Source organism: Pezoporus flaviventris, unplaced genomic scaffold (assembly GCF_033815535.1).
Source record: "Pezoporus flaviventris isolate CSIRO_AGI_PZ_B2104156 unplaced genomic scaffold, CSIRO_AGI_Pfla_v1 ptg000078l, whole genome shotgun sequence".
Taxonomy (NCBI): Eukaryota; Metazoa; Chordata; class Aves; order Psittaciformes; family Psittacidae; genus Pezoporus; species Pezoporus flaviventris.
The window spans coordinates 4026199-4047277 of record NW_026892626.1 but is presented as its reverse complement, the minus strand read 5'-3'; the positions used below and the strand labels follow the sequence as shown (position 1 = coordinate 4047277).

The 21079-nt window shown below is 36.8% G+C and overlaps 1 protein-coding gene across 7 annotated transcripts in view; it reads left to right on the top strand.

Annotated features, from left to right (window-relative positions):
• CLEC16A (C-type lectin domain containing 16A) overlaps positions 1-20876 on the top strand; it is a 79160-nt gene extending 58284 nt beyond the window's left edge. For 3 of the 7 annotated variants that reach the window (XM_061473255.1, XM_061473256.1, XM_061473260.1), the window contains 6 exons: positions 1838-1989; positions 2689-2893; positions 4287-4454; positions 9387-9533; positions 15285-15404; positions 19947-20876. In XM_061473255.1, coding sequence (XP_061329239.1) covers positions 1838-1989; positions 2689-2893; positions 4287-4454; positions 9387-9533; positions 15285-15404; positions 19947-20287 — 1133 coding nt within the window. In that variant the 3' untranslated portion in view covers positions 20288-20876. Of the gene's footprint in view, positions 1-1837; positions 1990-2688; positions 2894-4286; positions 4455-9386; positions 9534-15280; positions 15405-18843; positions 18883-19946 lie in introns of those variants that run through there. The other 4 variants (XM_061473259.1, XM_061473258.1, XM_061473257.1 and 1 more) reach the window with 4 other exon arrangements.
• The last annotated feature ends 203 nt before the right edge of the window (positions 20877-21079 follow it).

Below are 21079 nucleotides of genomic sequence, written 5' to 3'. Positions count from 1 at the left end.
ATTCTTTTGAAACTTGAAAACTTTTGGTGATAGAAATTCCACAACCTTTCTGGGTAACCTTCTGAGCTGTATTGTGCACAAAAGAATTTCCTCCATCTTCCAAACCATAATTTATGGCTGTTGTCAGTAGTTGTATGACCTGCCACTGCAAAAAACTGTGTGCTTCCACTTGTAGCTTGTATCTATCCCACAGATGTGTCTAGTATGAAATACAGAGTTAACTACTGCTACAGCTGGGTTTTGAATGCAAGAGCGCTTAACATTCAGTATGGAGACAGCATTAGAGGTACTTCAGTATTAGAGATATGTTGAATTCCTTCTGTCAGAATAGCTCCCTTCAGATAGATATAAAAAATCTGAATAAGAAGGCAGCCTTTTTAAAAGATACTTACTTTACTGAAGACTACCTTGTTTATCAAACTGATGTCAGTATATAGACATACGTAAAAAATACAGCATCCTGAAAAATACTATGTGTCTGTGGAATAGGAAGGGGTAAATAGCATTCTACAGCTTAACAGCAATTGATGCCTATAGTATTGAGCCCTCATTTAAGAAAGGCTGTTTGAGTAAGTGACTCTAAACTTCTGAGTCTGTTGATGCCTTAGCAATACTAAGGAGTGAGCACTAAGGAGGAGTGTGTGGAAAAACTGGCTAAGGTAGAAGCAAAATATAGAACTTATTGCTTTCAAGTCCTATGGTTTCTGTCCTAAAAAACCCAACAAACAACAAACCACCACAAAACTCAATCAAAATTACTTCAGCAAATAGTTAAAATGCTGCAAATTATCTGGCTAAACCTATCAGATTATGTGGAATGCTATCTAGCATTGCAAAGATGATGGACTCTGAAGGACAGTAAGTGTGGTCATAGAATCTTGTACTTGCTGTAAAGTTGCACTACGTAAGAGGACAAAGATCTGTGTGTATTAAGCATGTGAACGAACATATCAATTTGAAGTAAAGGAAAAAGCTAAGATGAGGTCTGCTGTGAGGTGTCAGTTCCAGTTTATGGGCAACTTAGTATACTCTGATGTAAAGAATGTGATTTAGATTTTCAAGATTGATGGTTTGAACTGGGACAGGTGCATTGAGGAGATGCAGGAGAATCAGGGAATGGTGTATTTAAAGCTCGAAATCTGTATGTTGGGGCTTGTTTGAGGGGTGCTAGAATTAATGATTAAGAGAGGGTATGTTTATTCAGTATAAATTAATAAAGTTGGTCGGGTAAAGGAAAAAAATGTCACCTCACTTAACAAATACTGGCAAAATCCTCATTCAGTTAATCTGGAGCATCCCTACAGTCTTGAAGCTGAAAGGCTTCCAACAGTCAGAAAGTCAGATTTTAAACCTGTAGAATTTGAGCTTGTGTCAGAATGGAGGTGAAGCTTACACTGATGTACAGGCAGTTGCCTGCAGTGCTGCCGTGCCTCCTACACGGAGGGTATCTCCAGTCTTTGGACAAGACTTTGAGACTAACTTAGTGAGAGAAATCAACACTGTTGCAATTTCACCTCTAAAATGAAGTGACCTTTTATACTAAAAGGTAATGAAGGTGGTAAGAGAAAGCAAGGTACTTATAATACACATCTGATACATAACTTGTAAGGTGCCTCAACCACTACTATTGAAATATATTCTGGCCTTTCTGCATAACTAGAAATATGGTAGGGAAATGCAAAGTATTTATTTTAAAAAATAACCTTGAATAACTTCAAATGTGTGTTATAAAGATGATTGCACTTTTATACATTTAAATTATGTTATGTAAAACAACCAAACCCCAGAATTCTTAACTTAAGTAGCTAAGTTACGGGATTCTTTTTTCTTCCTTCAGATAACAGTGATCTAATTGCTTGTACAGTCATAACAAAGGATGGGGGTCAAGTTCAAAGGTTCCTGGCTGTGGATATATACCAGATGAGCTTGGTTGAGCCAGATGTTGCCAGACTTGGATGGGGTGTTGTTAAGTTTGCAGGCCTTTTGCAGGTAAGAGGAGTTCTAATATGGGTGGTTACTTTTTCTCGGCTGAAAATCTACATTTATGCTAAATAGTAATGCCAATATTAGCTTATATATTTTAGCTCTGTACCATGCCTACTTGTTTCTTCTCTTACTAGTCTTTTTTTCTAGGTTTTGTCTTTTAAACTATTTCGGATTTTGTGAGGAAGTTTACATAGCTAACTAAAGACAAACTTGAAAATAAGGTAACTTAACTTCCCCAGTCTATATTGGGCTGTGTTCATTTGAACACTGGAATCATATACAATTAGTATTGAGTCCCAAAGCAGCACAGAAATGAACTCTCCCAGAGTTCTGGTCTTACTACACAGATAGGGAAGACAACAGGTTGTAACTTCAAAATCATCTGTGCTTTTCTAATTTATTTCAAAAGCTTTAAGAAGTTTCCCTCATTTGTATCTTTCTTGCCTTAGCCAACACTGTATTTCCTTAAAACTTGGTATACCCAAATAGCTCAATTGAATTTTAAACTGACAATCTCTGTAAGTACTAATTTCTGACGAGCTAAGTTCAACACTGTACAACTTGTGTAGTCCTTTTTCTTAACACAGAAACTGTTCCTAGGTGCTTTAGTGAACCATTCATAGGGTTTTCTTTTAATGTTGGTATTCATAGTTCTAAAATGCAAACTTTTTTATTAGCAACTTGCGTTCTGTTTCTTTTTAGGATATGCAAGTGACGGGAGTGGAGGATGACAGTAGAGCTCTGAACATCATAATTCATAAGCCTGCCTCAAGTCCTCATTCTAAGCCCTTCCCTATCCTTCAGGCTACATTTATTTTTTCGGATCACATCCGCTGCATTATTGCAAAGCAGCGGCTTGCAAAAGGCCGTATCCAAGCTCGCCGTATGAAAATGCAGAGGATAGCAGGTGAGCCGTTAGTTCAAAATGATTCTGAGAAACAAGACTTGGATGTCATAGCAAATCACTCTGTAACACAAGCATGTGTTAGAAAAATCTAAGTAGTGGTGTGCCACAGAAAACTGTAAACCAATGTCTAGTTGCCAAGCAACAGATTTTGTTGGAGTAAAATGTGTTTTCACATTTAATGATAGATGTGTCAAAGGAAGGACGAAAAAGGAGTCCTGTTTTGTTGCCACTAGCTGCCAGTCTTCTCACAAAACTCAGCATTTCTCTTTAAATGTCATTCAGTGATTCAAATTTCAAATGCTCTACTTAAAAAGCAGATATTCTATTGCCTTAGGACTAAATTGGAACTCAGCTTGCCTGAGTCCTGAGATGGATGGTGTCCCAGTGGCGTTATCGTAATGTTTAATGCTTGAATGAGCAATCCTGAATGTTGAGTCAGCAGCTATATTTCTGTGAGTGAAGGAAATGCATGCAAAGATATGAAGGAAAGAATTAATCTGAGTAAATAGCAATGAGTGATTAAAATACTAGCCTAATATTAAGTGACTGAAGAATAAATTGAAGCTTACCAGTAAACTGAATGTATTGGAGAGTTTAGAAGAGGGAGCTCTGAAATACAGGAAGGAAAATAGCTGGGCAAACGAAAAGGGACACCAGCTGCCTAAGTTGCTTGGATTGTCCAGTAGCAGTAATGAACTAATCAGAGCTGTGAAAAACACGGTCATAGCTGGTATTAAAATTACTGAGTTGGACAGAGAATTTCTCTGAGTATAGAAGGTTTAAGATCATTTTAGTGTCTTATGATTGTGTAGGAAGCTAAATATAAGAGTGTTTTACAGAATAGATATGTCATACCTATATGGCTTGCTTCATGTAAAAAAGTGTAAAGCAAGTTTGTGGTTAATACAGGTCTATTTTGATACTAAAATTTCAGGTTGAGTGGTAAAGTGGTAATGGAAAAGTTTTTTTTGTTTTTTTTTTTTTTGCCAGTTGACAGATTGTCTTTTTACATGGGTTTCTGCAGTGTTCAGTTGTAACTAATGAGTGACTATTTGTACAGTGAAAACCAGAAGATTTCTTTTATTTAAATAATTTCAGTGGCTTACTTCATGCAAGGAGCTTACTTTAATCCTTTTTTCCTCCTCCACTGTATTCTGAGGCTTCCTTAGCGTGAATGTGTAGACAGCAGTGGTAGGAAAGGTTGCCATAAATGCTGTGTCTCTTCTTTTTCTGTTGCAGTTGTAACCATAATTAAGAGGTAAATGCAGGCAAGTTATGTCGAACAATAGGGTTCATTCTTAAGATTCTGAGAAAACTATCAATTTTATTTTCACCTACTCTTCCTTTTATGTATTTTTGAGTAACAAAAATTATCAATTGTGATTAAACATAGTTCTGCTGGATCTTCCTGTTCAGCCTTCAACTGAAATTATGGGTTTTGGACACAGCTCTTCTGCTACAGCCCAACACCTTCCATTTAGATTTTATGATCAGTCACGGCGTGGTAGCAGTGATCCTACAGTGCAACGCTCTGGTTTTGCATCTGTTGACAAAGTTCCAGGTAAGATTAGCATTCCTTAACGAGCAATTTCTGCTTTGTGATTTGAATCTGCAACATCTGAACTGTAACTTGTATGAGCAATGAAAAGCTTACTGTGATAGGTTTCTGAACACACAGCTCCAGGATAAGACTTATGGAAAAAGTTACTCTTGGAGAAACAAGTAATACCTGGGTGTGAAGTCCAGGTATGGTACAAGCAGTATCTTTGACAGTTTGTCCAACTACACTGGAAGTGTCTTAACGCGTTGCCTTCCTTTACAAATTGAGTTAGTTTGAATTGTTCCACATACTTGGTATTTATGCAGTGTCTGTCAGTTGTGCATAGTTCCTCGTTTAATTTGGTTATGATCATTTTCTTGCCAGTTTGGAAAGTAGCTGGGATACTGTGCGCTGCTTCATTTACCTTAGAGGTAGCAAAGCAGAAAAGAGCCACAGCTACTTAGCCTGAACATTAGCACAGAGCATCAGCTTGGAATTGGTGTTAAAGGTAGTTTTTTCAACCAACCACATAGTTACTTTGAATTCCAGGAAATGGAAACTTCCACTGTATGCACATGCAATTCAGGAGGAAAAAGTATTTTGAAGTTTTATTTGATACTAAGTACGAGAAACCGAGCACAGAACATCAAGTATTTCAAATGCTGTGGTTTTGAAATGCATTTTATGACAGCCAATAGTATAATAAAACTGGATTGCTACACTATTTTACATCTGGTTACAAAATGAATATCAAAGGCCTCTTCCTTCTCCCCTTTTCTTCACTAATGAGTGTATGAGGTTTCCTAGTTACAAGTGACTTAAACAGGAATCTCTTTGTGTTTATTCTTTAATCAGGCTTGGAGTGGTTTTCACTTTGAGAGTAATTTCGCTCCTTTTAAAAAAATTATTGAACAAGTTGTAGTTACTACCTTTGTGTATTCATTTCTTAATGCTACAGCTTTAAGTGATGCTTGAGAGTTCTGCGAATGTCACATGGTCTGTTAATTTGATTATACTTGTAAGCAACAAGTTATGCTTTCCTTTGATGATGGTGGGTTTTGCCGATTTAAGGGAGAGCCATTGTTTTGGCAATATTTTTAGAAGATGAATCACTTTCCTTAGTAGGACCATGTCAGCTGTACATCCAGGGTAGGTTTTAAGAAACTGACAGTGATATAAACGTTTTCACCCCTCCTGCAAGTTTCACTCTGTGGAGAATTTTAGTACAACTGTTGAATCAGTTTGCTAATTCGTCTTCTCATTGAATGTAGAGTTTTCAAGAACTTTTAGTTCAGCCTAGTCTGCCTCAGTCTCTGTTGTAGTGCATACGTAAAGCTCCACATGTATCACTAGAGAGCATGTAGTTATCTTACTGTAGTCAACCCGTGTTTCACTTTGCTTTGTTGTTTCGTGGTCCAAAGTTAAAATCTGGTTTGAAAGTGCTTCTTGATACCTGGGAAGAAGAGAGTGGAAGTTGTTATAGCTTAAAACCAGATTTTGTGCAAGGTGGGTGAAGGTGGCAAGAATATAATGGACCATACTTAAGAACATCCCAATTCAGAACATGCTAATACTCCTTACAAAAAGTATGGGTTAAGCAAATGCAGTGAGATAATGTAACCATCCCAGATGACTGGCTTGAGAGACTGGGCAGTTCTGGTCAGAGGACAGCAGAAGGAAAAATCCTTATCTTGATGGATTTTATCACCTTGAAGTCATTACCATGAATATAGTTCAGGATCTGGTTTAGGTTAATGGACTTTGCCAGGATGTTAGAGCATTTTAGGAATAGTTTTGCTGGCTGGGCTGCTCATCATCTTCTTAGCTATGTAAATGGTGCTCTTGAAGCTCTCTTTATAAAGAATTACATCATTTTGAAAGAAACAAGCGGATTTGGTAGATGTCCTGTGAACATAGGTCTTATATTGAGAGAAATCATCACTTCCTCTCCAAGCAAACTCAGATACTAGGTTCACATCAAAGCTGTTACAGATACATACATACATACATACATACATACATACATACATACATATATATATATATATATATACACATATATATACACACACATACACACGCACAGACACCTGGTATGTCTGAAGGGTAATCTTGTTGATTTCCTGCAAAATCTACATCTGCATATTTTAACAAGTGAGATCACTTCCCTACTGAGAAAATTTATTTTTGAAAGCAAAATGAATCAATAGATCTCTCTTAGTTTTTTCTTCATTTTTAATACCTTACTAGATGATGATGATGGTAAAATTTTTTTGGGAAAAGTTGGAAAGCTACTTCTTGTTAGTGTCAGTCTGCAAGCACAGTATGGCCATCCTAATTTTAAAATCCAAAGGAAAAAGTCATCTTCTATAGCTATGTAGCCCTTTAAATGAAAAAGAAAACGTAGGCAAGAATTCTATGTAACTTTTTCATCCCTTCTTGGGAATAGGAAGGCTTTAAACAAAGCCCAAGGATTGTTTAAACAGTGCTTGAGATTGTTCAAATTTATGTGAAGAAAGTTTATTTTAGTGTTGTCAAATGTTTTTCATTCTAAAAGCATATTACACATTTAAAAAAATGGTATGCCTTTCTTTAGCAGTTCACCACAGGCTGGTATAAATTCGTAGATCTTAATTTGTGGGGTTTTTAACTAACACTGTGTATGTATTCTTGAAATAGTCAGGCTTTTGTAATTTATTGCGGCCTTCATCAACAGTAAGAAAACAGATGCTTTTTATCAAAGTACTAATGAGGAGCTTGGCATTCTCAGCTGATGAGCATCTACTCTTGTTACTGATTTTATGAGGTTAGATTGCTCAGCACGTTTGAATGTCTTACAAGTTATTTTGGAACTGCACTGTGGGACTCTTACCAGTCCTTTCATGTTCATCATCAAACACAGCTACTGGAGGAAGGTCAGATTGGAATAGTTTAGTTAAGTACTACTGAGTTACTTCCAGTGTGAAATAGTTCAAGTATCCCATTCTCCATAATTCTAGGATACAGTTGCTTTTACACCCCATAAATATACATAAAGTATTTTTTTAATCATTTGTTCTGTGCAAGAATAATGGAAGACAACTGCTAAGTCAGTTTGTCACCTCATTTTGTTGTTTTTTTTAATTAATATTCTTTGAACCATTGATTTTTATATTTAGTTAGATATTTAGTTATGGCAGCTACTTTTAAAGACCTAACTCTGCTGCCTTTTTATATGTATTTGTATTTCCTAGTCATCAGAATTTTATAAGATATATGGTAATCTTCCTGTCATGGTCTGAATGATGTAGAACTAATTACTTCTGTGGAGAAGTATTCAAGCAGAAGTGCCTGTTTCAGGTAGTTTGACAACACTAAGACTATACAAGCTACAACTAATTTGGTTTATGTAATATTACTACTTGTAATATTACTTGCTTGTGTGGAAGAAATGAAAGATAACATTGAAACTGAGTTAAATAAGCAGGGCTACTATTTACAATTATGTGGAAGCAAATGTTTCAATGTAAGAACATGAGTCTATGAGCACTGTTCTGCAAAGTCTTTAGGCAGACAATCCTCCTGAATCCGAGCAGCATTTCACAGGATAGACAGATTAACCCTTGTTTATTTCTTCTACCATTTTGATGAGGTTGGAAGGTTTATCCTCCCTTGGAAGTGCAAACCATTTGTGGATATAGAATGCTTTGGATGGGTACAGCTTTTTCCAGCACTATAAGGGAAACAAAATAGATTGATGTAAAAACTCCTATACCAGTGGCTTTAGTAACTGTTCCAAACCACCTTTCGTTCACTTTAAGAGATATCTTTGACTCACTTCTATGGTCACAAGTCCATTGATTATTCCTCGTTTCCCATCCTAACTGGTATTTCAAAATATGAAGTATGTATGAGAAGCCTAATGCATGTTTGCTGTATTAAAAACTATATGTATCAGTGGCCCTGAGAGCTATAGAAGTCTTTCATATTTGAGGTAGTTTAGTTTGTGGTTAAATTTTTGCAGACTATCAGGCGTCACTGTATGTGACCTCAGTTTAACTTATCTAAATGGTTGTAGAAGATCAATCAGTTGGGTTTCTGAAATAAAATACATGGGTTTATTAACACTTACGAAGTAATTAGCTGCTTCACAAACTGTTTTATTTTTAAATAAAATAGGTGTCTCTTGCAGTGGTGGTTATTTAATTCTTTCAAGTGGTGTTCATTTTGGACATAATGAATTGTAACTTCAAATAAGAGAAAAGCTTGATAAAAGTGGCATTTGCCCATCTAAAACTGATACAAGTACTACGGCTATTCAGATGGCATTGTGTTTCTGCAAGTGGTTTTGAGTCTAGTTCTTGTGTATAAGGATGGGAAGTAGAAGGTAAGAAGTGAGACTGCAGATTAGGTCAGGTTGTTAACTGGGCTGATGTTTGTTAGCTTTTGTTTCTTCCTTTTTTCATCCATTCTGTTTTTTTTTTTTCTGTGCAACACAACCTGTCAGTGTGTGTTGCTGCTAACAGCATTTTCCTGACACGTCATGTCTGTGTGTTAAGGCTTTCATATGCTTCTTGTAATGAGTCCATTTAAATTGTTTTGACTGTCTGCCTGCTGCATGACACCAGCAAATTCCCCATATAGGATATCCTCTGAATGAATCCAGTGCCATGGGAGATTCCCCATATAAAAGAATAAAGAAATGTGCAATGGTGCATTTGCTTTCTTACCTGATTGTCAGATGTTTTCCTCTTCAGTGTTTACTATGCAGTTGAAGGCAATGAGTAGTACATTGTTAGGTGTTTCACAGTGCATATTGTGGCTACTTTCAATAATTCAGGGGACTGCCAATAAGAAGTCAATTTAGCACCACTCTGATGCAATATTTGCACTTCCCCTTTCTCAGTTTGTTCATGTGAGTTAGCTTTTTCAAGCTAATTATTAACTCATAAACTTCATTGTCCTATTTTGCAGGTTTTGCTGTAGCCCAGTGTATAAATCAGCACAATCCATCACCACTCTCATCACCATCACCTTCCAGTGGCAGTGGGAGTACAGGGCGCTGTGATTCAGTGGCTGCAAGTTCAACGTCCACCCCTTCTGCTGCACAGAGCCCATCAGGTATTAAATCGTGATTTTCAGCTTAGACACATTAAGGGATATAGGATAAATCTATAGGATACTGTAAAATTAAGTTAGTGTATTACTAGATTAAAAACTATAGGGCTTTATGGTTTCAGATCATGTGATCATTCAACTAAACCAGTTATTGTAAATTGTGGAGCCTTCTGGAGCACTAATAAATACTTGGCATCTTTCAGCAGTGATTTTAAGTACTGGTGAAATAATGTCCTGCTTGTCTGACTTGTCTCCTAGCACATACAACTTAAAAGGTTGTTTTTAAACTGAAGTATTGCTTTGCATGAATTTGTAATGTATACTGTTAGACTTTCACCACAGTGGCTAGGTTGAATGAATTCCACATGAAGCATCTTTTTTGAACTGGGTGACATTTGCTTCTATGTTTATCTGATACTCATGTTGATTTGTAACAATGGCTCAAACGTGAAATACTTGAGAACAGTTATTTAGGATGCTAATGTTGTAAAGCTTTTGCAATAACACTCTTCTGGTTGGAGCCACCACATTTGAAGAGGCTGTTTCACTGGTGCAGAAGCAGCTGCCATATTAAGTATACTGACAGTGTAACTTTCATTAATGTAGCTACTACCATGTGTTTGTGTGCTCAGTCTATTTAGTGAGTATGTTTATACTGGGACTTCTTGTTGCGTTAGAATGCCTTCATTCCTCCGTTTTTTTGTGTAGCATTTATAGAGAGTTTGTAATGGTGGTTGTTGTAAGTGCCAATTACGTGTGAGGTAAAGCCTCAAGCTGGAGACTAAACAAGAAGTAACTCCTGAAGGATACATACCAAAGTGCTTTCATGCTGGAACAGGCCTACTCTACCTCTGTTTAGTTATAAGGCAATAGAGGTAGCTTGATTCTCAAGACCTTTTAAAACAGACCCCTCATTTAACAGTCACTTCCAATGTTAATCACTCCTTGGAATTGTTGTTCTGGTTCCCCCTTCTAAGACCTACATTTTGCCTTTATTGGAAAGCTCATGTAGATGTAAGCTTTATTGCAGTTCTACAGGGAATTGTGCAATCTTTGTTGGGCATTTAGCATATTGTAGATTTCATTGAACAGCATCAGGAGATCAATGTACATTTTATTTTCAAAGTGACCATCCCTGCAAAAAATGTTGCTGGAAAGGGTAAGAAAGCTTACTTAGGAAGTTTATGAATGATATACAAAGCATTCTAGCACTCAGAATCTAGATTAAAACAAATCTATTGCTGTAAGAGACATATAGTCAAAATATTCCTGCAACATGTGTAATTCAAGAACACAATTTGGAATATTTTTCTATGTGCAGTCTATTCAAAAATTTGGAAGGACCTAATTTTATTTTCTCTGTTGGTAGGTGACTGCTGTTACCCAGTCTCTTGATGGCCTAGATAATATGTGTTTACCCAGAGAAGTGGTACTTTTTGTCAAAAGTCTCAGTATAGGTTTGCACCACAACAAATCATTTGTTTGATGGCATCTTTCTCCTTTGCTGTGTAAAAAGTCTAATTTATGATGGCCATGGTTATTTGCATCCTCTATGATGAGGAAGCGAAATGCAGCTGCAAGTTCTTGGCAGCAGTGATGACAGAAAACTGGGGTAAAGGAAATGAAAATTAAAAATGTAAGTTATTTTTGTTGCCAGAAGCAACATATTAGTTCAAAGAAATATGCAGCAAGGCCATACGCCATGTTTCAAACTGAGTACATCCAGAGCACATAATTGCTTATCTAGCAGAAAAAGATAGTGCCTTATAACCAGAGACTATAGTTAAAATCCACTTACACAATATGTTGGCATCTGTATAACATAAAGTTCTGTTTGTTTCCTGGAATTTAAAAAGCTTGGTGGCAGGAGGCTGCTTATTGTTTTCAGAAAAAAAAAAACAAACAAATTCTCTCCCTAGCCCCCCAAAAACCTAAAAAAACACACACAAAAAAAAAAACAAAACACATACACACAGAAAAAAAACAAAACCCCCCAAAAAACCCAAACAAAAAAAAACCCCACCAACCAAAAAAGAGAGGAAGGTTGGGTTTTTTAAATGCCTGGTTTCAGTCTGTGCATTACCAGTTAGGTTGCATGAACTGTCCACATTTAGTATGATCTGTGGCTTAATCATAAAGTATGTTCAAAATGCCACGACAGGCAGGAAAACAGTCTTTAGGTGAGTTTTGGTGTTTTGCACAGGATCTAGGTGCAGTGATGTAGATAATTTAGCAAATGTAGTTGGAAAATACAATTCTGTCCCCTACCACTATGAGCAAAGTCCATGGAAATGAATGTGAAAATGCGCATCAGCTACTTAAGTCCCAGGTCAGCAGCTTACATTAGGCTGCTGCAGGGATGACTTCTGAGCTCAGCTCCTGTTTTTTTTACTGCTAACTACTTGGAGAGCAGTAACAAAGAGGAAGACAGTGACTGTATGTGCATGAGCAGGTAATTTGGTGCAACTGAATGATGGACAGTTGGTACTGAGGTGCATGTACCTGATCTGCCTGTAGTTTACAAATTTTGTTGTGGACCCTGCATCATTGCCATGTATGTGATTGTCTGAAGGACCAGTTATTAGGTCAGATGTATGTTGCTGTTCAGATTTGAAGTGTATTTGGTGCACAGTTGCAACATATCTTATAGTTTGGTTTCCTTGTGAATGCACAGAAACTGTTCCCAAAATCAAACTAAAGCAGTAAGTGTACATAATTCTTCAAAGTTACTCTGTTGCTTAGTACCAAATTACTAATGTAACTGCAGCCAGTGATGGACAAGTAATGTTTTAAGTAGTTATAGCTGAGTGGTTGGTTAACAGTGTCTCAAGGTCCTTAGTATGGACTAGAGAGGGTGTTGAGATCCCTGGAGCTGGGTCTTTGCGGGGTGGAGGGAGGATTTTCTCCAACCCAGGAAGCTTTGTTGACACTTTTTGCTGATCTTCATTGTCAGATTAATTCTTTTGTCAGTTCCTGGGAGCAGTGCTTCTGCATGAACTGATTTGACCACTTCACTGCAAGTTTGTAATATTTACAGTGTTTATATGTAATTGTGGTCTCTACTGGGAACTGTTGCCAGGAGCATAACCAAGAAAGAGATTATCTGTTTGGTATGTCCAGACTGCTGATCCATAGGCTTTTGTGCGGACAGAAGTACACTGCTGAAAGAAAAGATAGTGGCTTGACCACTGTCTGTGTTGTATCAGGTTTTACCGACCACTCACTGATTTGGGGGAACAGTTGTTTGGTATTCACCCACTTGAATGGAAAACAATGTGGTTTTCCCTTAACCTGTTGAGGACAATTGAAAATAAACTTCCTTACATTGCTGTGAAGCAGAAGAGGAGGCTTGCATGATGTGAAGTGGCTCCTTCAAAGAGAAACTAACAGGTAGCTGGTTAACAGCAGTTACCTAGATGTGTTTTATGCTCCAAGGTAGCACTTGAATGTTGTCACCATCTGTTGCATTTGAATTTCCCTTCTTATTTCCCATTCCATTTTAAACACACTCACGTGAGCACACATATGTGCTCTCTATCCCTCCTTCCTTCCATGCTCCCATGTTTGTTCTGGCAACTGCTCAGGTTGTTCACCATGAAGAACCTGCTAGATTACTCAGAAACTTCAGTCAAGAATGCCAGACAAGGTAAAGGAGAGAGGTGTATGTGCATTTCCAGGAAACTCCCTCAGCTACCTTCCTTCAGAGCAACATCCTAAACTACAACAGCTGTTTCTCCTGTACGCTTGTGTTTATTGTCCTAAGCTACTGTCTGCTGACAGATTTAAAAAGTTTGGAGCTTGATACATCTGAGATGGTACTTGTAATCTTCACAAAGTTGTTTCAGGAAATAAGATTTGGAACATACCCACTGACTTTTATTTAAAGCTGATAAATGAGAACAAAATACAGAAAAATTGCATAATGGTTAGTTGAGAGAAAAGTGTTCTAAGATAGAGTATATATTAATAGTTCAACATCAAAAAAGGTTTCAAAAATGTTTCACAGAAAAGAAATTATTTTGTGTTCTGTAGAAATCCTTTGCTTGCTATCACTCCTGCCTGCATCAGTCACACAGTATTTTAATGTGAGGAGGGAGTTTAACTGAGTTTACATAAAATTACATGACTGCTGTGCATGTTTCAGTCATTGTAAGAGAACAGTTGTGGCATTAACAACATTGTCATGGGTAAAAAAAAGCTGTTATGATTCCTGAGTTTATCAGCTATCCTACCTGCTAATTGTCACAATACTTCCTGGCACAGATAATTTAAAGCCTAGCAGCTCCCCTGTTTGCAGTATTTGGGAATTAAGCTGAGTCCTTTACAAGATCTCCATTCCTTAATACTGAGAAAGCAGAAGTCGTCCCTTAGAGATAGCAGAAGCCCTAGCAAGACAGAAAAGGCAGTATCAGATTCTCCAAATGCTGCTATTAGCTTGGGTTTTTGTTTCTTTGTATTTACATATTTGGTTTTTTAATTTAACATGTCCAATTGAAGTGTTGTGATGCATAAGGTAAAGATGTTCTCTTGCTAGGCAGATTTTAATCGTCAAGCTTCTGAGCTTGGAATACAGGCTTTTCTTGGCTACACTGGCTGGAGCCATGCTCTTCTTTAAAGTGCTTATTTATATATATGCCAAGGATTAAGATAAAGAAGCTCTCTTACTGTAAGTGAGCAGTCTTCCAGAATTACGTATGTGTAATATCATCTACACTGTATTTTATCACTTTTGATGTTGTCATAAACTTTAAAATTCAGTTGGCTTCAATACTTAAGGAAATGTTTGCATGGAAGCAGTGGATATTGAGGACTTCAGAAGGCACTGATCTTCTACGCTACTTACACTGTATTTCACACTACTGGCAGGTATTGATGGTAAAAGGTCTAAAATAAATACAGAGAGCTGTCCCTTGTTGTAGAGGATATATTCAATTCCAGTCAGTAAATTAAAATTTATATGTTGCAAGGAGAGGAGGATTAATCAAGCATGGAGAGCCTGTAAGAACAATGCTTGCCATCTTACTGAAACCATCCCTGTCTCTTCACTTTATAATCAGTAATGTAAACGTGTTTTGATCTCCTCTGTTCTATGATGTTAGTGATTTTCTAACTAGGTGAGGAAATACTTTTTGTTTCTAGAAAGTTCCTTTTCTAGAAACTTACTATGCACCAAGCATCATCATCTGAACTGCTGCTATCTTTAAAAACACTAACATAAACCAAATCTAATACTTCAGTTTCGTATCATAGAGTATTAGGGCTGAATGGTAGTATTGCCACATGCATGGTAGTGCATCCTTTATAATTTGTGGCCAGTGGATATCAGAATAATTCTCTGTCACCAGAATTGGTAATAAACAGCTACTCTAAAGATTTCTAAAGCATGTGAGTAGATTGTAATGCAAATAAGTGCCTGCCAGTCCTTCCTTGATGTAAATACTGCCGGTGTTGCGAAACACAGCCCAAACATCGTTTTATGAACATTTCCAGATAGGTAAGCAAAACATTAAATTAAGTTAAACTCACTTATTCCTAAAGAATTAATAATTCCAGCTTCAGAAGTATTTCCCAAACTTATAAGACTCTTGGTGTGGTGTCAAATTGTATTCAAGATACCAGCAGTTATGGATGTGTCCTTGTCACTTATTCTTGTTGCTACTCTAACATTTATCCTTTGTCTTCATTCCAGTTTCACTTCCTTGTTTCATTGTTAAAGCCTTCATATGATATATCGCTGTGTTTTCCTCTAGTAAGGTCTGGCAGGAAAGGACGTCGGCGGGTGTTTAGTCTGTCGGAGGCTGACAGTCACGGTGGACACTGGGTTTAGGTCTTCAAGCAGCAGCTGCAACAGAAACTCACGCAATATCAATTCAGGCAGGTTCCTCCATAAGCTTTCAAAAGGCCATTGACAGTTGATAGAACATGTTTGGTTTCCATGCTGACACCAATGATGGTGAGGGGGGAAAGTGAAGAAAGCATCATAAATCTTAGTCTCTACTGGGTTGGGGGGGGGGGGGGGGCAGGGATTGTAAAACAGTAATTAGTTGTTTCTTAAAGCATTATCTGCAGTTTCTCCCATGTTTCTTGGTTCTCTTGACAAAGATGGAAATTCTGCTCTCAAGCCTCCAGCTTCAAAGCAGCTATGTCTTCATTTGCACAGGGGCAGCCATGGCTGTAGTGGAATGTAGTAAGTCACAGGCTCCTGAATGGACAGTAATGCAGGTATTTGGCTAGAAACAAGAAATCTATAGCTTGGGTAAAATGGACAAGCATTCAGCATAAGACTGTCCTTGGACTGTGGTGGCACAAGCTTAATATTTCTATGATCATCAAACTCAGGCAGATGGGTTTATGGACTGTTTAATTGCCTGAGGAGGTGCGGAGGGGAAGCAGATGCAATAACCACAGAAATACACTTGAGGCTACCTTCTTATTTGTATAACCTGTTTTAACTTGTGTCTAATTTAATTTTTTTTCCTATCATGGCATGAAGATATTTCTTCTGTTAATATTATATAAACATCCTTTTTCATCTTTATTAGATTTACTTTTTATCTTTTCACCTAATGTCCAGTTGTTTATGTTTTTGTTATCCTTTCACAGTATGTTGCTGTACAGCTTAGGACATGTCTCTGTCGATTATATCCATTCTTTCCTTTTCCTGTTCTTTTCTGTCTTCTTTCACTAATGATCGTCCTTAATATAAGTTAATACAACAGAAGTTGAGTGATTTTTGGTTGGATTTTTTTTTTTGCTGTAATGGTAATATTGGTAGCATTACAGAAGTGCTGAAAACCATATAAGGTTGCTGAAGCCACTGCAACCAGAGAGAGCTAATAATACCCAAAAGCTTGCTAAACGACACCCTGTTTTTCAAGCCTTGTTTGATATTTAAATTTGTGGATGGGTGGGGGTTGTTTGTTAGAACTAAATGTTCATATTACAACTGTTTTAAGAAACTGATTTCACTTTCCCTGGTTTTGTTGCAGATCTAGCTTTTTATTTTTTCCCAGAACACTTTTGCTTAAATAGATGGGGGTTGGGGAGAGGTGAATAGAAGTGCTGTTCTCCCATATTAGGTGGTAATTTTGGGTATTTAAAAAGTAGAACATATTTTAGTAAGTGGAGATTTTATTCAGGTAAAAATTACAATTATTTTACCTCTTTTTGTCCAAAAGTCAAGCTGGAACCCAGTGTTAGGAGTATGGTTTTTTTTGAAAGCCAGTTAGTATTTTTATGTGCAATATAAGCAGAAATTCCAGAATTATCCTAAACATATGATATATGTTTAGAGACTTTATATACTCATGTATAGTATCTGGATGCCTTGAAACTCTTTTGAATCAAGAGGTTAATACCTATCTGGTTTTGATAGACATTCTTTTAATAATCCCTTCTTGAATTTTTGTTTCAACTACGGTACATCTTTTTGCCAATTGTTTATTCCAGTTTCAAAGACTAAGAATTCAGATCTCACAAAGTGTAAATTTATCTACTTGGATCCTTCTCAGAATTGAGTATGACTTCAGAAGGCTTTGAAATTTTGAGCCTCAAAAATTTTCTCATTATTAATTACTTTCCTGAAGCCATGTATTAAATTAACTGGGAGATGTTACATGTGAAAACCTTTTATATCAAGAGAGTGGTCTTATTTTAGATTGGAGATTTTCATCCCAACATGTAGGATCTCTGCATTCTATTTTCTGTGTAGTTTCTTTCATCTGTAGACTAGGGTTGTTTATCCCCATCCTTGTATCCAAAAGATATGAGAGATGATCATGACCTGGCAGAAGCATATAGGTGCAGTTTCAAGCTAAGTATGAGCCTCAAGTAAGGGCCTTGGTTGCAAAGGCTGAAGTACAGCTCTCACAGCCGTAGTTTATAGCTGTGACTGAAGAACAGGATTTCTAGTTAAGCATTAATCAGAAGGGACAGTATATTGCGAAATAGTAGTGAAAGCTGTTGACCTATTCTAGACAATGTTAGAAATCCTCTCTCCCTCCCCTGCCCCTTTTTGTAGTGGTATTTGCTTTCTTCCCCTGCAGGAACTAGGGGCAACTTGCAAATACTTTGTTATTTTGGCAGTAATGCCATGTTGGGTCACAGAAGTCTGTCACTGCTACCCTTAAATACAGTAACAGAGAAAGAGAAATGAAGCTTGGACAGTGACTAAAGAAGCAGTGAGAGTAGAAGACACTTAATTTCTACTGATAGTAAGTAAAAGCAGGAGGGAAACATAGAAGAGTTCCAATTTTGCATTATGTATCAATGCTGCAGCTAAATTACGGAACAAGAGTATGTTTAGATTTTTTGATATTTTCATCTTTTTTCTGTGTTATTTCCGCCTTTTGGATAGAAAATTTGGACTTGTTGACTCCAGAGACTTTTTTTAAAATTATTTTTATTTTTTTATTTAATGGGGATTTTTTTCAAATGCTTTTTTTCTTTGTGGCAATAAGAAAGGAGTCACTTTAGCATTAATTGATATCCTGTGTGAAAGGATTTGGGAACAGTACAGCCTAACAAAAGAGTATGTACATCTGTCAATTTCAGTAAATGAAAGTATTGAGAAAATGTATTAATATTTGGGGGGAGGGGGGGAAATTAGGAAATGAACTGCAGAGTCAGAAGTGAAATAGCAAGACTGCAGTAGAAACGTGCTGTATATAACATTCCTGAGCAGAATGCATTTGATTGCTAATTTAGCAGAATGTCTCAGGTTTCTGAATCCTGAATTTTGGTGCATATTCATACTAGAATAAAGATTTTAAAAAAATTTGGAAAAGAACATTTTATATTCTTTTAAGATTTTATAATTTCAGAAATGAAAATCGCTGCAAAGAGGCACACTGTTCTGTGCATACTTAAATGTTAGTATTTATCTTGGAATTCAGAAAAATGAGACTTCATGGTTTTAGCAGTTAATTTTCCATGCAAGTCTTGCATCACTTCCTGTGTTATCGCTACATTCTCACTTAAGCTTCGTGACAACTAAAACGAAGAATCCGCAGAGTCACTTTGAATCTCTCCTTGTTTTTCAGAAATAACCAGTGATGTCTCCTTTATTTAAAAGGAGACTTTTTTTACAATCTGTAAATTCTGGACTGATTCAACAAGTAAAACTGAGTGGTTTTCTTAAGTGAGAATACATCATTGTTTGGGGTTATCTTACCAGAAAGGTTAAAACCCCAGTAATCTTACCATTGCCCACTGAAACCTTGCTGTTATCCATTCCATTTTCAGCTTTGTTCTTCTTTGTTTGTTTGTTTGTTTTTGTTTCTGCCTTATGTTCATGCTTTCTGTTCTTTTACAGGATTATTTGGAATCAAATTGAAATGGAAATATTTTTAAGGTCCCTGAATATTAAAAATAGAACCTAATTTTTATTTTCTGTATTCACTACATTGCCTTGTAGACTTTTCTGCAGATACCTGTACACTTGAACACATGCTGTTTCTTACAAGAGTTTTAAAAATGATCTGTCTTGAAGCTGGATACCTGTAACTTTAATGGCATCTATTACTCTAGTCTGAAAAGAAAAAAAAAAAAATCCCTGACTTTTCTGGGCATACAGATAAGCCTGCATTGCCTTATCCCCTCCATTCACTATCCATCTGAGCCAATTACTTGAGAGTTAGCTAGGATTTTAAGGGGGGAAAAGGGCAGTACAAATAGTTGTTAATGGTTTTTTGAAGTTGGGGAGGGTGGGTGTCATTGTGTCAGAAGGTGCAGTAGTGTCCCATTTTTCAGTGGTAAGAAATGCTTATTCCCCATTTCATCTGGGCTGTATGCTCCACGCTTAGGAGCACCAAAAAAAAAAAAAAAAGTCATATAACATAAGCCTGTATAATAACAGGCCTGTTTTGCAGCATCTTTCAGTTACAGTAAGCACATCATTCTCCTTCCTGTTTTTCCATAGTTCTGCTTTCTGTGGTTAAGGTGCTACTTAAATGTGTTTTTTTCCAGATTCCAATTTTTTGTAAGAAACAAGCCACTTCTTGGGAAAACTAGTTATATAGGGGTTTGGCTTTTTAATTTCTAAAGAGTTTCCTGGTTCCTCGTATGGGGCATTCATTTTAGTCTGTACTAAATACTGGAGAGGCTTTTTTATTCTTCCCCTCAATTTCCTCCCTCTAGGAATATTTCTGATATTGCTGCATATTCTAATATTAAATGTGTAAAATTTTCTGGTTCCTAATTTGAACACATTCCTGCTGCCATTTTATGTTGTGCCTTCATAATATTTTGTTTCATTTCTAATTACTAAAAAGTTAATGCTTAGTGCTTCACAGAACTGCATTTCCCACCCAATTATTCTGAAATATTTGTAAATAATAGCATACTGTTATCCTTAATATACATAGTAAGTTGAATGCTGATTTTTTTATTTTTTTTCTTGGTGTTTTCTTTTATTAGATGATGCTTCAGCTCCAGAGCAGCCTCAGATGACCATTTCTGGTCAGACGATGTTGACTGATGAAACTCTTTCAGCTGTCTCAAAGTCTAGCAAGAATGCTGTAAAGAACAGTGACATAGAAACAGCAAACCTTTCTCCTAGCCTGATTCCTGCACAGCAGCCCACAATATCATTAATAACAGATGACAATACGGATGCACTTAGTGTAGAGTCACTCACACTGGTGCCACCAGTTGATCCACAGAGCATTCGAACATTCAGCTGCATTCCTCAGTCCTCTTTGCAATCTGAAGCTGAAGTATGCAAGGTAAAAGAGGTGGAGGAAGAATGTTCTGACTAAAGCCAACCTGCAGACTGTGATAAACAGTGAGCAAATGCAACCAAATTCTTTGTTGTTTTTCCTTTGGGAGTGCAGATACTTCTTGAAGCCTCAGAGGCAGTCTGGTCCACCAGAAGAGGCCCATCATGAAAGAGAATGTGGGCAGCTTTTAGAGTAAACATCAGATACTCAGCATATTTAAACAGGAGAAGAAAAAAGCCCAACTTTTAAATCTGGACTAGTTATTTCCTACTCATTTGTGTTATACAAGAACATGAAAGTATTTCAGAGCACTTTCTTTCTTTCTAGTGTAGAGTTCCAGCTGCAGGAACTAAGTTAATTGTAAAAGGTCTACAGTATTATAGCAAAATGAAGACATTTTTGGATAACTGGCTTCGGGATATTGTATCATTACTTCTCTGAAACTGGAGATATACCACTGACCAGAAAAAAATTATATATTGTAGTACAGACATAACATTTCCATTTGAGACATGGTGTGTTTTTCAGCTTGGGCTGTTTTGTTGTTTGTATCTCAAAATCCTGATCATTCATTTTGTGGAGGCCTGCATGATACCAGCAGGATTGGCCACTCTCAGTATTGTCTTTGTTAGGATGTTAGGACTCCAGTCTTTATACTAGTTTTCCATGTATAATATTTATTTCCAGCTTTGATCCAAAGCAAGATATATATAAAATGATTTTTTTTTTTTAAGGTAAAAGCCTAAAATTTAATGACAAATGCTTATACAAATTAACAGAAGGGAGTTTTGATCCCCTAATCAACTACAGAGAAATGTGAAATATCTTACA